We start from the raw sequence: 13,577 nt of genomic DNA, 5'->3' as shown, positions 1-13,577 counted from the left end.
CTTGTACCATTAAAAAAGGTTTTAACATTTGCCCCTGTGCTACTACGAATCCTACTAATAACAATTAGATTTCTTGAGAAAGCTAACATTTTATTTGTAATAGTGAACTATTGATGTTGATTATTTGAAAAAAAATATATATAGATTTATGTCGATAAATTTTAATTATTCTAAATGCTTAAAGGGGAAACATTGACCACTAAATCAATCTGTATTGTGTCGTACTACTGAAAATGATGTCAAAAAGCACAAAGATGAATAGTAACAATGAGGAATCCGTGACTAAACCTCAGTTTTTCTTCTTCACATTTCTATTCAAGCTTTTAGTAATCAGTTTTTTTTACCCGTAGCAGCAAGATGGTACTTATTTCAATGCTCCAGGTGTAATAAATGCAGATTGTTCAACATACAATTATTCTTTTAACAAAATTGCAGTTACATGATAATTTTGCTTATAATTTGAATTGATATTGATTTTTCTTAACCACTAGGAGGCACTAATTAAAAATTCATTAAAGTGTAAAATATTAACCAATAGCGGTAGTTGTAGCTTTGAAAGGATGCCTAAAGTATAAATCTTAAATGTACGGTGTATATACGGTAAACTGCTTCGGAATTTTGCTGTCAATAAGCAAGGATGAATTTGAAGTGGCTGAAAAGAACAAATAGCTGGAGTTGGTCAGACTGTAAGTGGCGAACCTTGACAGCTTAGCTGGAGAAGATTCTAAAAAGGCTAGTAAGAGATTTCAATGAAACGGAATGCGGCAAAGTTTGCTTGCATGGCTAGCTGTGGAATGCAAGTAAAGCTCAAGGAAGAAGCATGCTTTATTTACACAAAGCAGCTAGAAAATGTAGATTACCATCGTCTCCAGCCAAATGCTTAACGCAAGTGGCTAGAGAAGGAAATGGTGAGCAAAAAAGTCCAAGATGTTGGCATCACAAGACTTTGCCACCATTGCTTGCATTATACGGTATCCACAAACGATTCTCTTTACATCTGTTTTACTTATCTGAAATAATTGTATTTTTTTAAAATTGAGTTTTGATAGCAATGGCTATATAATACACACTGAAGCAAGATAGGTGAGTGGCGTAGTTTTGAGGTTTCCTGAAAAAGTTTAAAGTTAAATATTCTAAGTCTGCGTTGATACCCAACTGAGTTCAAAGAGCCTTTATGCTTTATTTTCCATTGCGCCTGTCTGCTCTTCTCTTACTTTTAACAGGCCTGTTTTGTGTGGAACAACCCCCAAAAATAATGATTCAGACAAGTGTGGCATGCTTCTTCCGGGTTGGGGAGAAGATCTTGCCCCAGGCGGAGTTCAAGTATCTGGGGGTCTTGTTCACGAGTGAGCGTAGGGTGGATCGGGAGATTGACAGACAGATCGGTGCAGCGTCTGCCGTCATGCGGACGCTGTACCGTGAAGAGGAAGCTGAGCCGAAAGGGAGAGCTCTCGATTTACTCGTCAATCTACGTTCCTACCCTCACCAGTGGTCATGAACTGTGGGTTATGACCGAAAGAACACGGTGCCGAGACAAGTGGCTGAAATGAGTTTCCTTTGCAGGGTGGCTGGGCTCCCCCTCAGAGATAAGGTGAGAAGCTCAGTCATCCGGAAGGGACTCCCTTCCTCGGCATTGAGAGAAGCCAGTTAAGATGGCTCGGGCATCTGATAAGGATGCCTCCTGGACGCCTCCCTTGGGAGGTGTTCTAGGCATGTCCTACCGACAGGAGGCCCCGGGGATGACCCAGGACACGCTGGAGAGACTACGTCACTAGGCTGGCCTGAGAAAGCCTCGGGATCCCGTGGAATGAGCTGGAAGAAGTGGCTGGGGATAGAGACATCTGGGCTCCCCTGTTAAGGCTGCTGCCCCCGCGACCCGACCCAGGATAAGCAGAAGATAATTGATGGATGGTTATGTGTTTTCTTTGTTTTATTTTTGTTGCCTGGGTCTTAAATTTGATTTCAGAAGGCATTAAAAAGTCTTATATTGAGCTTGCCTTAAGCTGTAGGTGTACAACCAGCACACTGTGTAGACCCAATCGCGTAACCATTTCTCACAATTTTATTGAGAGAAAGAGGAAGGGCAGCACCCGCGATCCGATGCTCAATGGACGCGGGAAGCAAGTCGCTCTCGCACTCTGATTGAGATCCGAATACGTAAGTGGATCTTCCGTAGCGAGCGATTGCGGTGTAGGGGACGGAAAAACTGGTCGTGAGCCGGGTCTGGGGTTGGAAACGAGTCTTAAGCCAGAACGGGAAAGTAGACGTAGTCGAGGACAAAAAAGGTCGCAAGCCGGGACGGGAGAGCAGACGTGGCCAGGATCAAAACAGGTTGTAGCTGGAGACAGACAGGAGCAAAAACGGGACAGGTGGGAGTCAGGGTCTAAAAAAAGCTTGCCTAGTATACACTGAGGTTCGCAGACGGACTGACAACAGGGGCCAGACAGGACTGGGTTGACAGGGGGCCAATCAGAACCCACGGCGGTTGGCGCCAAATGAGCGGGTACAGGTGATTCAAATCTGTAATCATGAGAGTAGGAACCCTGGTTAAAAATAACATAAAAATTGTGCCTTAGTTAAAAAAAACAAGGTTAAGAAAAACACAAAAACAAACTATATCACGTGCAACAAAACACAAGTATGGTAGGGTTTATTGCCAATTTGTTACATCACAGATAACAATTCGCAACAAGCTTTTAATATTTTTTTTCCTGGTGATCATTTCCACAATGACACAAAGCTAAGCACTTATACTCCACACATAAGTGACATTGTTTTAAAAACAATCCAGCTTAAAAAATAAAGTGATAAAAAAAAATCTGATTTAGAACAAATTACAATCACAAAATTAATTTATTCCAAAGTAGAAATAGTAAATATATTAAATGACAACGGCCCGATATAAGGTCTTCCAAAATAAATCTCAAAGTAATCACTTAAATAAAAATATATAGAAATATGTTAGTCTCTTTTTCTTGAAAACAATATATAAAGTCATGAAAAAAGAAAATACAGAAAACGTTCAGTACAAAGGCTACATCCTACTGGAAGGTATTAGCAGGTAGTCGGTAAATACGCAGTAGAAAATTATTTTTGTGAATCACGATGAAAATAATTTTGCAGTAAATATTAATTTTACGCTTTCTTTTTTTTCTTTTTTAACAAATAGTACAAACAGTATTGCACATAACAACGAAGAGGGTCTTAGCTACAGGAAGCAAAAAGGGACAAATTCAAGTGTTGCGCTAGCAAAAGGCCACCAGTCTTGACCCACCTCACTTAAGGAACATTCTTTTCTTACCTTTCCTCACTTTAGTAATGAGGCTCTAATTTATATCTGTAATTAAAAACAATTAGAGGTATTTTTTTTCTTTTTTAAATAGAAAACATGTCTAAAAAAAGAGAAACGTGATAAACAGAAAACCTATTACAAAACAAGGAGATGATATGATAAAATAAAAGTAAAAATAGGACATATTTCCCAGTATTACTGCTAGCAAAGGCTGCTGTGCTTTTACACAACTCAATTTCAGATGACTAAATATAAAATATGGAAACCTTCAACAAAAACAAGTCAATAAGCAAATACAAAGATCAAGCATCTGGTAAATAATTCCTCTTGAACAAAACTATCCTGAAAAGGTTTATCTCCTACATTTGAAAATTGAGGTACTGCAAAATATGAAATAAATATCGTGTCAGTCAAAAAGCAAGCTATGTCGTATTTCTGTCGACATGAAAAAAAAACGACCGCGGAAAACGATACAAGTAGTGCATCACAAACTATTCTGAAGACAAAAAACAAACACCTTAAATTCACTTTCTCAGGGATACACATGATTCGTGGTTAAATGGTTTTTTTTCACTGAAAAACTTTTTTCGAAAACAGACAACAAAACAAAAGTTTGCGACTAAAGGTGTAGAGGACCAATCTTGCCATGTTTAGAAATAAATATATAAAGAAATGAATACCTACAAACTTATGCAATATAAATATATGACATGAATCGAATTCATCCATTTATTCATGCATTTTGTAGTTTATTTTTTTCCGTGTATTTTGTTGTTTGTTTTGTTGTGTATTTCGTCACGTGTGTCTTTTGTGGTGTATTTTGTCGTTTTTTTCGCTATTCATTTTGTTGTATATTTTTGAATTTATTACGCTATCTGTTTTGTGTTTTTTGTGGTGTATTGTCGTTTTTTACGGTATTTATTTTGTAGTATATTTTTGAATTTATTACGCTAATTGTTTTGTGTTTTTTGTGGTGTATTGTCGTTTTTTACGGTATTTATTTTGTCGTATATTTTTGAATTTATTACGCTATTTGTTTTGTTGTATTTTTTGTGGTGTATTTTGTCGTTTTTTTTCGCTATTTATTCTGTCGTTTACTTTGTTGTGTATGTTTTAATCTATTACGATATTTATTTTGTTGTTTTTTGTCATGTATTTCGTCATTTTTATTTTGCGGTGTCATTTGTCATGACAAAATGTTATTCAAATGGGGGGCGGGTCAAAAGGGAATAATATATCACGTAACACCTATGACACAAATGGAATTATTTTGACATTTTGTAATTTATTTCAGTATTTGTTTTGTCGTGTATTTTGTCGCGACAAAATGTTATTCAAATGAGGGGGGCGGGTCAAAAGGGGACAATAAATAAATCGGGTAATATCTCAATATATGATATAAATGCAATGTATTTATATAGTTATGAATTTTGTCATTCATGTTGACATTTCTTTATTTCTATATGGATTTTGTCATTTACTGTATTTTTGGGACAATAAGCCTCACCTAATAACCCCCAAAGTTCGGTGCTATTTATAGCCTGGAGAATTCAATTCATGAAATGTGAAATAAACAAGTTATGACGTATTGTAACTACGTACGGTAACCATTTATAAAGCAATCAATATATTTCGATAGCTGTGATACCAGATTTTATGATGATGGTCCAATGATGTATGCTTTAAACATTCTTCAGATGTTTATTTTCACCTAACTCTTACAGTACTGCATTTTTAATTTAATGGGCCTTATTCATGAAAAATAACTCACAAAATACTGTTTTGGATGGTGCACTTTGTAATCTAATGTGCTTTATACTCCATAAATTAGGGTATTTCAGCAATAATTTGTCATGTATTTTGTCATGACAAAATGTTATTGAAACGAAGGGGCGGGTCAAACTGTCTGTGCCTTTCATCTATTGGTTGATCAAGAAGCGGACTAAGCAACTGCTAGCCTTTACCACCAATAGGTGAAAAGCTCAACTGGATTGACCCGCCCCTCTTTTAATAGCATTTTGTTGAGACTAAATACATGACAAAAAGCAAGCAATACATACACGACAAAATGAAGTATATGAAAAAATACCCAACAAAATGAATACTGAAATAAATGAAAAAAAAAAAGCATAAATACAGTATATGTGTTCATTTATTTATATGGCATTTATTTGTAAGTATTTATTTATTTATATGTATATTTCTACATATGACAGGATTACTCCTCCATAAAAAACAAGCTCTCAATTTTCCCCTTAACAAAAATAAAAAGTCAGCATCGTCACTTTGCAAAAGTTTTGCAAAGCCGTGGATTGTCCTAATAAATCAAAAAAACGGTGTTGCTCCGTTAACCTTCCATACAAAACACAAATAAACAGCTAGCCGGTTAGCTACTTCAAGCTTCGCAGGACAAAATAAACAGGGGTTATAAATGTTACCCCTAATTCGAACGCTATATGATTTGTTTTTTTTCACGAAATCTAGAAAGCATGTGCCGTTTGTCAACCTTCATTTATTTCTATTACACTGTGAGATGAGTAGCAGCGCCCCCTTGTGGGAGGGAGGACCTCAACTCCACATGCTAGGTTGTTGGCTTACGCTCACTATCTCTTTGGTTGACGTCTACCAAAAAAAATCCGACCTTGTTAGACGTTTTGTCTAAAAATGTATTCGTCTTTTTCTTTTTTAATATTTGTATGCCGAACAAAGGTAGAATTGTTGGTACTTTTAGAGCTAGGAGTTGAAATTGAGTAAATGTGTGTTTTGATTCACAGGTCTAAAAATAAAACACATTTTTTTGTCCATTGTAAAAGAATACAGTAGGATCAAAAAGCCCTAGGTAGCTCATAAAACAAAGCGTAAACAAGCTGTTCCGCTAAATTCAATTGCACAATAATCTTTTCGGGTATGTTTTGCTTTTCAACAAAATACTTAATTTTACTGTTATTCTTGTTGCCAGGCATGTTTAGGTCTTTGAGTTGAACCACTGTGTTTTTGAGAGTTCTTATACACTACTACTCTTTTTCTTTTCTTTAAAAAAGTACCAACAATTGATAAAATTCCATATGTAATTTTATATATATATATATATATATATATATATATATATATATATATATATACACAGTCTATCAGTGTGTGTATGTGTATTTATACAGTATGTATGCTTTTGTTAGACATGAACAATAACAAAAGCAGATCACAGCCTGTACATACTGTAACCTTACTCGAGGGTCAGCAACCTGCGGCTCTAGGACCACTTGCGTCCTTTTACCGCCGCCCTAGTGGCTGGTTCTTTAGAGCTTTTTCAAAAACACGGGAGGGAAATCTAGATTTTAAATCTGGTTTCTGTGGTACAGACACGAAACAAACACTCGTAATGTTTTTCAGTGCTGTACATTTTTTTTAAAATAAGTATTAACTGAGTAACTATTATGTATGGCTCCCCTTTTTGTGTGATTTTTTTTTTTTTTTTTTGCAACTCTACACATATTCGTTTTTTAAATCTGGTATTGCTCTTCTAACATTTTAGTTTGCTGACCCCTGAGTCCTAATTAATTTGTCGCCTTGAAAGATTGCACGATTACAAAAACTGGAAAAAAAAGTTGGTCATGGTTATTTGACACCGAATTGGAGTTGTAATTCAGGCTGTGCAAATAGGGTGAGAATAAAAATGAATCCACTGCATGCAGCAATTTGAAATCAACACCCGCTTCAACAGCAGCCATTTTGGTGTGAAAAAGTACCCGCGGCGCTGTTTTTTTTTTTTCTTTTAACACGCCGGTATTTGTTTATACCATCGATTTAGCAGCGGATCGTTTGCAGAATTGTGTTTTGAGAAAAACGTAGACGTAGAAATCAACAGTGAACTCACCTTATGGTTGTGGTATTACATTTTAGAATTACAAAGTATTTGATTGTGAGATGCGTTATACTGCACATACGTGCACACACACACTATATACGTACATATATATTTGAAAATAAGTGCATGCTTTTAACATTATATTAAAATAATTTATACCTATGTATACTTGGGTAAAAAAAACTTATTTTAATATTCATACAGTCCAACCTTACCACTAAGTGAGGATGGAGGGTATTCAGCAGGACCAAGTCAATGAAAAAACAAATAAGTAGTATGAAGTGATGTCCTAAATATTTCGTTTTTGTTACTTACAATACTTTTTCTGCGTGATTGCTAATAGATTAAGAGGCCATTTTATTTTGAAATTGCATCTAGGGACGGGTACCCCTCAGCTCCAGCGAAAGGACACGTGTCGAGGACGGTCGCCACCTTCCTTGACCAGCGGCTTATGGAACTCTCGTCCGGCCCGCGAGTGGATACTAGCCCAGCAGTACTCGCAGTAGTACTGCAAACAGGTGACGTTGGCGCAGAAGAACGGGGCGAATTTGCCACCACAGCGAGCACCCTGGCATTCGTCGCACATCTGGTCGTCCAGCACGTATGGTTTCACCTCCACCTGAGGAGAAACGAAGGAGAAATCTTCCGCGATCAGACCGAAGTTCTGTTTTCTAAGGAATTTAATTCTTGTTCATCCATTAAAGAAGGTGACTAGTGAAAGAGATGAGGGTCTGGTCACTATGAGTTTATGTGTCTGTTTTGGGGGTTTTTGCTGGCGTGTGACTATAAAAGGTTATGGAAATGTTGTATGAGAAAATGTTGGCGTTTTTGTGTTTTTAAATACGAAGAGGTTCCTTTGAAAAGCTTTCTACGGGTGTGTTTTAGAGAGTTTTTCTGTGTTTGTGTGAGAGGTCCGGGAATATGTGTGTTTTTCTCTGTTGCTGTCGTGTGAGAAAAAAGTTTTTGAATGATTAGGTCTCCAAGTGTAGTGTTTTTGCGGTTGTTTATCTATTGAGAGGTTATAAAAAATACTGTTGTGTGAAATTTTTTTTGCTGTGTAGAATATGAAAGGTTAATTTTCTATATTATCTTTTTGATAATATTGCAAAGATTTGCCTGATGCTGTCGGGATCAAATGCTGAGACTCTAAATCATGCTGTTGATTACTTCTCAGCTTGATAACTGTAATGTATTGCTCTCTAGTCTTCTGATGTCCAGCATCAAAAGTTTGCAGCTGGTTCATAATGCGGCAGCGAGACAAAGACAATAAGATTTGACCATATCACTCCTACATTAGCTAATTTGCACTTGCTCCCAGTCTGCTTAAGATGTGACTTTAAGGTTCTCTTACTAAAATACAAATGTTTGCATGGACTTGCTGCCTCTGATATGTGATTTGATTTCCTGCACGGTGCCTTCGCTCGGAAAATCCTGGTCTACCTGTGACTCCAAGAGCCAAGAAGAAATCTGCAGGCCAGAGAGCGTTCTCCATACGGGCCCGGGTGCTGTGGAATGCTATTCCTCCGGATATAAAATCTGCAACCTCATTGGAAGTTTTAAATCTAGACTTAAAACCCACTTCTATTCAATAGCTTATGATTAATGCCAAAGTGTCCTGTCCTTTCCGGCTGCCTGGTTGGGGGCAAAATGAGGGAGTCAGACGAATTGGGATGAGTCAGCGGACCAGCACCTTGACCTGAAGGACGTCATCATCTGCATCGACCAGCCGGCTAAGATGGGAAGCTGTGCCGTTGCTGTCAGGGACTTTTTGAACAATTTAAAATATTGGAAATATGAAAGGTTAGAAAGATGGTATTTTCTGTGTTAATATGACAGGTTCTTTGGGGACTAAGGTTTTTGGTGGTATATTTAGAAGAGTTATTGTGTGTATGTGTGAATGAGTTTGGGAATATGTTTTTTGCATTGTTGTCGTGTGAAAGTGCAATATGTAAAGGTCTTTTGAGAGAGAGTTTTGAGGCATGTCACTGTGAGGGGTTATGAAATGTTCTTGTTGTTGCTGTGCTACGGTTAAAATTAATTTTGTGTGATATTTAAAGTTTTTTATTATAATTTTTGGGTAGTGTGAGACAGATACTTTATTAATATGCATATGCTGTTGTGAGAGTGACTTGGGTATTTTTGTGAGAGCTTTTTTGGGGTGTATACTGTGAGGTATTTTCTTGTGTGTTTTTAACAAGAGTGATTCTTCTCTGAGAGAGTTTTTTGATGACGTGTGTTTAAGAACATTTTTGGGTGTATGTGTGAGATTTTGGGGTATATTACCATGAGAGGTTATGTTTTTTTGTGGCTGTTTCGTAAAACATTTTCTGAAAGATAATGTTAATATGAGTGGTTCTTTTGAGAATGATGTCTTTGGTGGTGTGGGAAGAGAGTTTAGTTTGTCTCTGTTTACGTGTATGTTTTTGTGATGAATGAGTTTTTGGGTGTGCACTGTGAGGAGTATTTGAGAAACGTTTCATTTGTTATCTCTGTTGTTGTGTGAGAAAATTGTTGGTGATTTTTAGAGAGAGAAAAATGAGAAGGTCTTCTGAGAAGTTTTCTGGTTGTTTGAATATGAAACGTTATGAAAATGTTATTTGCTGTTGTGTGAGATTTTTGTCCTGTGAAACTCATATATTCTCTTTTGAGATTGGACTTTTAGATGGTGTATATGAGATTTTTCTCAAGTTAAAGGTATTGCTGTATGTTTTTGTTAGATGTGTAACATGCAGTGTTGGGCAAGATACTTTAAAAAAACAATTAGTTATAATTACTGTCCACTTCTTCCAAAAAGTAACTGCATTAGTAACCGAGTTACTCTATAGTAAAGGTAACTAGTTACCAGGGAAAGTAACTATTTCCGTTGCTTTAAAAAGAGGTTGTATGTTAAGGAATTGGACATTTTCTGACTAGCATTAAAGTCAGTTAAATAGAGAAGCACAGGTAGTTATAGAACCCTGTAATATTTATCGCCTCCCACCAGCAACAGATGTATCCTACACTTGAAGTGCAACAAAAAGAAACAATAAATAATATAAAAAAAAAACAATCAGCAGGCTTTTTTTTGAACACACCAGGGTGCCTCGCCGATGCGCAACACGTAAAACCTGTGTTTTGTAGGGAAACTTGAGTTAAACACGCCTCTTAAACGTTTACACCTTTTAAATTTCTGTGTCGGCGGATGTAATCTCAACCAACACTTTTCTATCATCGTCGGATCTTTTAAAGATTTGACGGGAAAATTTAATGGCCGTCTGTAATTATGACAGGTCGAAAATTGGACCATGAACCACAGCAGCAGTATGTTCTCAAGACACGCAGCATGCAGAGATGCAGAGAGACAAAGAATGGTGGTTAGCAGCACAGGATCTCCGCAGGGGACCGTTCTCTCTCCGTTCCTATTCATTCTATATACATCGGACTTTAAGTACAACTCTGAGTCCTGCCATGTGCAAAAGTTTGCAGATGACACTGCGATCGTGGGATGTATCAGAAACGGGCAGGAGGAGGAGTACAGGAAATTGATTCAGGACTTTGTCCGATGGAGCGACGCAAACCAACTGCACCTAAACACCACCAAGACCAGAGAGATGGTGGTGGACTTCAGGAGAACCAGAACTCACCCGGTTCCTGTAACCATCAAGGGAGAATGTGTAGAATTTGTCCAGACCTACAAATACCTGGGTGTGCAGCTGGACAACAAACTGGACTGGACTGCCAACACAGAAGCTCTATGTAGGAAAGGGCAAAGCCGACTTTACTTCCTCAGAAGGCTGGCCTCCTTCAACTTCTGCAAAAAGCTCCTGAAAATATTCTATGAGACAGTAGTGGCAAGCGCCCTCTTCTATGCGGCAGCGTGTTGGGGAGGCAGCGTCAAGAAGAAGGATGCCTCTCGTCTCAATAAACTGGCTAGGAATGCGAGCTCTGTTGTGGGCAAAGAGCTGGACAGCCTAACAACAGTAGCTGAGAGACAGGCACTGAAAAAGCTGAGGTCAATCATGGACAATCCATCGCATCCGCTTCACAGCATTATCTCCGGACAGAAGAGCAGTTTCAGTGACAGACTGCTGTCACTGTCTTGTACTACGGACAGACTGAAGAGATCTTTTCTTCCTCATGCCATGAGGCTCTTTAACTCCACCCGGCAGAGTAAAGGCCCACATTAAACCACACCACCTACATTGGATATTACCGAATCTTACTGCATTATGTGTTCTGTGTAGCACTATTTAGTTACTCTATATAACATGCTAAAGTGGGCATTTGCACGTCACACTGGGTATTTGTATATTGTATTCTTTTGGCTTTATTATTGTATTGTTCTCAGCTCAGGGATGCTGCTGGAAATGTGAATTTCCCTTAGGGGATGAATAAAGTATCTATCTATCTATCTATCTATCTAGAACAACAATGACTGGTGGATAATTACAATAAATAAATTAGTTAGGGACAAAGAAGCAAGGCCTTTCTCCAATGTGCTGATCGACATTTTTTTTACCTCGACCCGGGCCGAACTTCAGGTCGGGTCGGGCTTAAGACCTTACTTCTGCTGAAGGCCTGGGTGGGGAAAACACAGCCCGCCACTGATTTTAGCCCACACAAATGGCACTGCTTGGTAAATTATTTGTGAGTGTCCAGTACATTATAAATATTGTTTGAAAGAAATTAAGTTTTTGAATAATGTTTGTGAAATGCCCCTTCCCGTCTCCCAGTACAGATTCCCAGACACATTTGGTCATCTTCTGGAATCCGTGTGTTTGGTGCATATTTTATTGTTTTTGTTTGAGTTCAACAACCAAAGGTTTTTTCGTGTTTGTGTTTCTGCGTAGGCTACTATGGTGAGGCGTTGAGAGGCCCTGCCCCAAAGAGGCCAGATGTTCTGTCTGACAACCAGTCTTGCTTGCTCAAATCCTATACAACAGCTATTCTCAAATAAGCAAGGCTACTAGAGAGTATGGGTGGCTTTAACTGTATAGAGAAGGGAACTATAATTTAGGCATGGTGCATTTCTGTGTCAACCCGCAATGATGGTATGACAAAATGAGGCGCTCACTCTTTTATCGATGTCGTTGTGCTGCAGTTGGACAAAGCGAGCGCTGATGGCGGCGATGTAGCTCTGCTGGTTGGAGAAAGCCACGCGGCCGGCCCCTTTCGGGTATTTGAGTTCCGGGTCCGTGTCGATTCCGGCGTAGCAGACGCCCCCGTATAACCGGTCCATGATCATGGCCAGCTCCACTAGGGGTCGAGATAAAAGATGGAGGATGAGCGACCCGAAATCGTTGAGAAATTGAGGGGTCGGGCTCATTTCATGAAAACATCTGGCTCAAAGATAAAGTTCACTTTTTAAACACAGGACATCATGTGTCAACCACTAGCTAAATTGATCTAATCTAAAGTAGTGTATAAATCTCGTTTCATGTGTGTGTTTGTATGTGACTTATAGCCTCCGAAACGGCTGAACTGATTTGTGTTAAAAATTACACAGTTGTACTTTAGATCTATGCAGGTGTCTTTAGCTAGGTTTCATGTCAAGGCACCTCCAATAAGTACCAAAGAAATCGATAAACATCTGCTTTTGTGTAGTCTGCTTTCATAGGGTCTCTAACAGCCTCTGGCAGCCAAACTCGGTACTACACCTCCCGACCGCCAACCACTCCAAGCACCTGAATCCAATGTTTAATGGGCCCGGCAATACCAGGGCAATGTGCTTGTCAATTTATAATACTGGTAAGAAGAAGTGTCATTAGCTTTTTTTCTAGGTCTCTTAGCCTATCAAAATGCAAATGCGACTGTGAAATCTGAAATTAAATGCGCTGAAGAATTAGCCTTTGTCTGTAGATCAGGTTTGATGACTTTGTTTGATTTATTTCTTAAAATGTATGGTGTGGCTCTCACTGACAAAAAATAAACTCATTTCCCAACCCCTGGATTAGATGGCCCTGGCTACCTGCACGCAAGGGTCTTGGCACCCCGCCTACAAAGATGGTCTTGCGGGGGTCCAAAGGCTGGGAGCCGTCCATGACAAAGTCACTGTCATTCAGGTTCCATGGACGGATCTGGACCTATTAGGAGGAGGCAAAGCAAGTCTTACTGGTACTGGTACAGGTACAGGTAATCTTGTCATAATCCACATCCACTTCCTCTTGAGAGGAAATATTGAACATGAGAGTTTCTCAACCTTGGTTTTTATGAGCAATTCGTAAAACTTTTTTTCCCCAGCTATAACATATAAAACATTATATGAGTAAAATTATACCTCATCTTCCATGTATTATCATTTCACATAAGTATTACACTAATTTATTAAATTACAACATTTTAGTAAATCAAGAAAAAAATAATCTTTGAAAAATAACTTCCCTTGAGGTAGATTATTTTGTGTGTTTTTTTTTTTTTCAAAAGTTGTTAGAACAAATTTTA

General features: G+C 38.3%; 1 protein-coding gene across 4 annotated transcripts in view; it reads right to left on the bottom strand.

Moving 5' to 3' along the window:
* Positions 1 to 2,633: 2,633 nt before the first annotated feature.
* cpeb3 (cytoplasmic polyadenylation element binding protein 3) overlaps positions 2,634 to 13,577 on the bottom strand; it is a 53,743-nt gene continuing 42,799 nt past the window's right edge. For all 4 annotated transcript variants that reach the window (XM_088351173.1, XM_088351175.1, XM_088351176.1 and 1 more), the window contains 3 exons: positions 13,105 to 13,219; positions 12,211 to 12,392; positions 2,634 to 7,776 (listed from right to left, as the gene is read on the bottom strand). In XM_088351173.1, the coding sequence (XP_088207299.1) occupies positions 7,549 to 7,776; positions 12,211 to 12,392; positions 13,105 to 13,219 (525 nt within the window). In that variant the 3' untranslated portion in view covers positions 2,634 to 7,548. The remainder of the gene's footprint in view (positions 7,777 to 12,210; positions 12,393 to 13,104; positions 13,220 to 13,577) is intronic.

The sequence above is a fragment of the Urocampus carinirostris genome, chromosome 13, assembly GCF_059441175.1.
Source record: "Urocampus carinirostris isolate Australia breed hairy pipefish chromosome 13, RoL_Ucar_1.0, whole genome shotgun sequence".
NCBI classification, from domain to species: Eukaryota; Metazoa; Chordata; class Actinopteri; order Syngnathiformes; family Syngnathidae; genus Urocampus; species Urocampus carinirostris.
The sequence above is the reverse complement of the archived record's forward strand: the minus strand, read 5'-3'. Positions and strand labels throughout refer to the sequence as shown.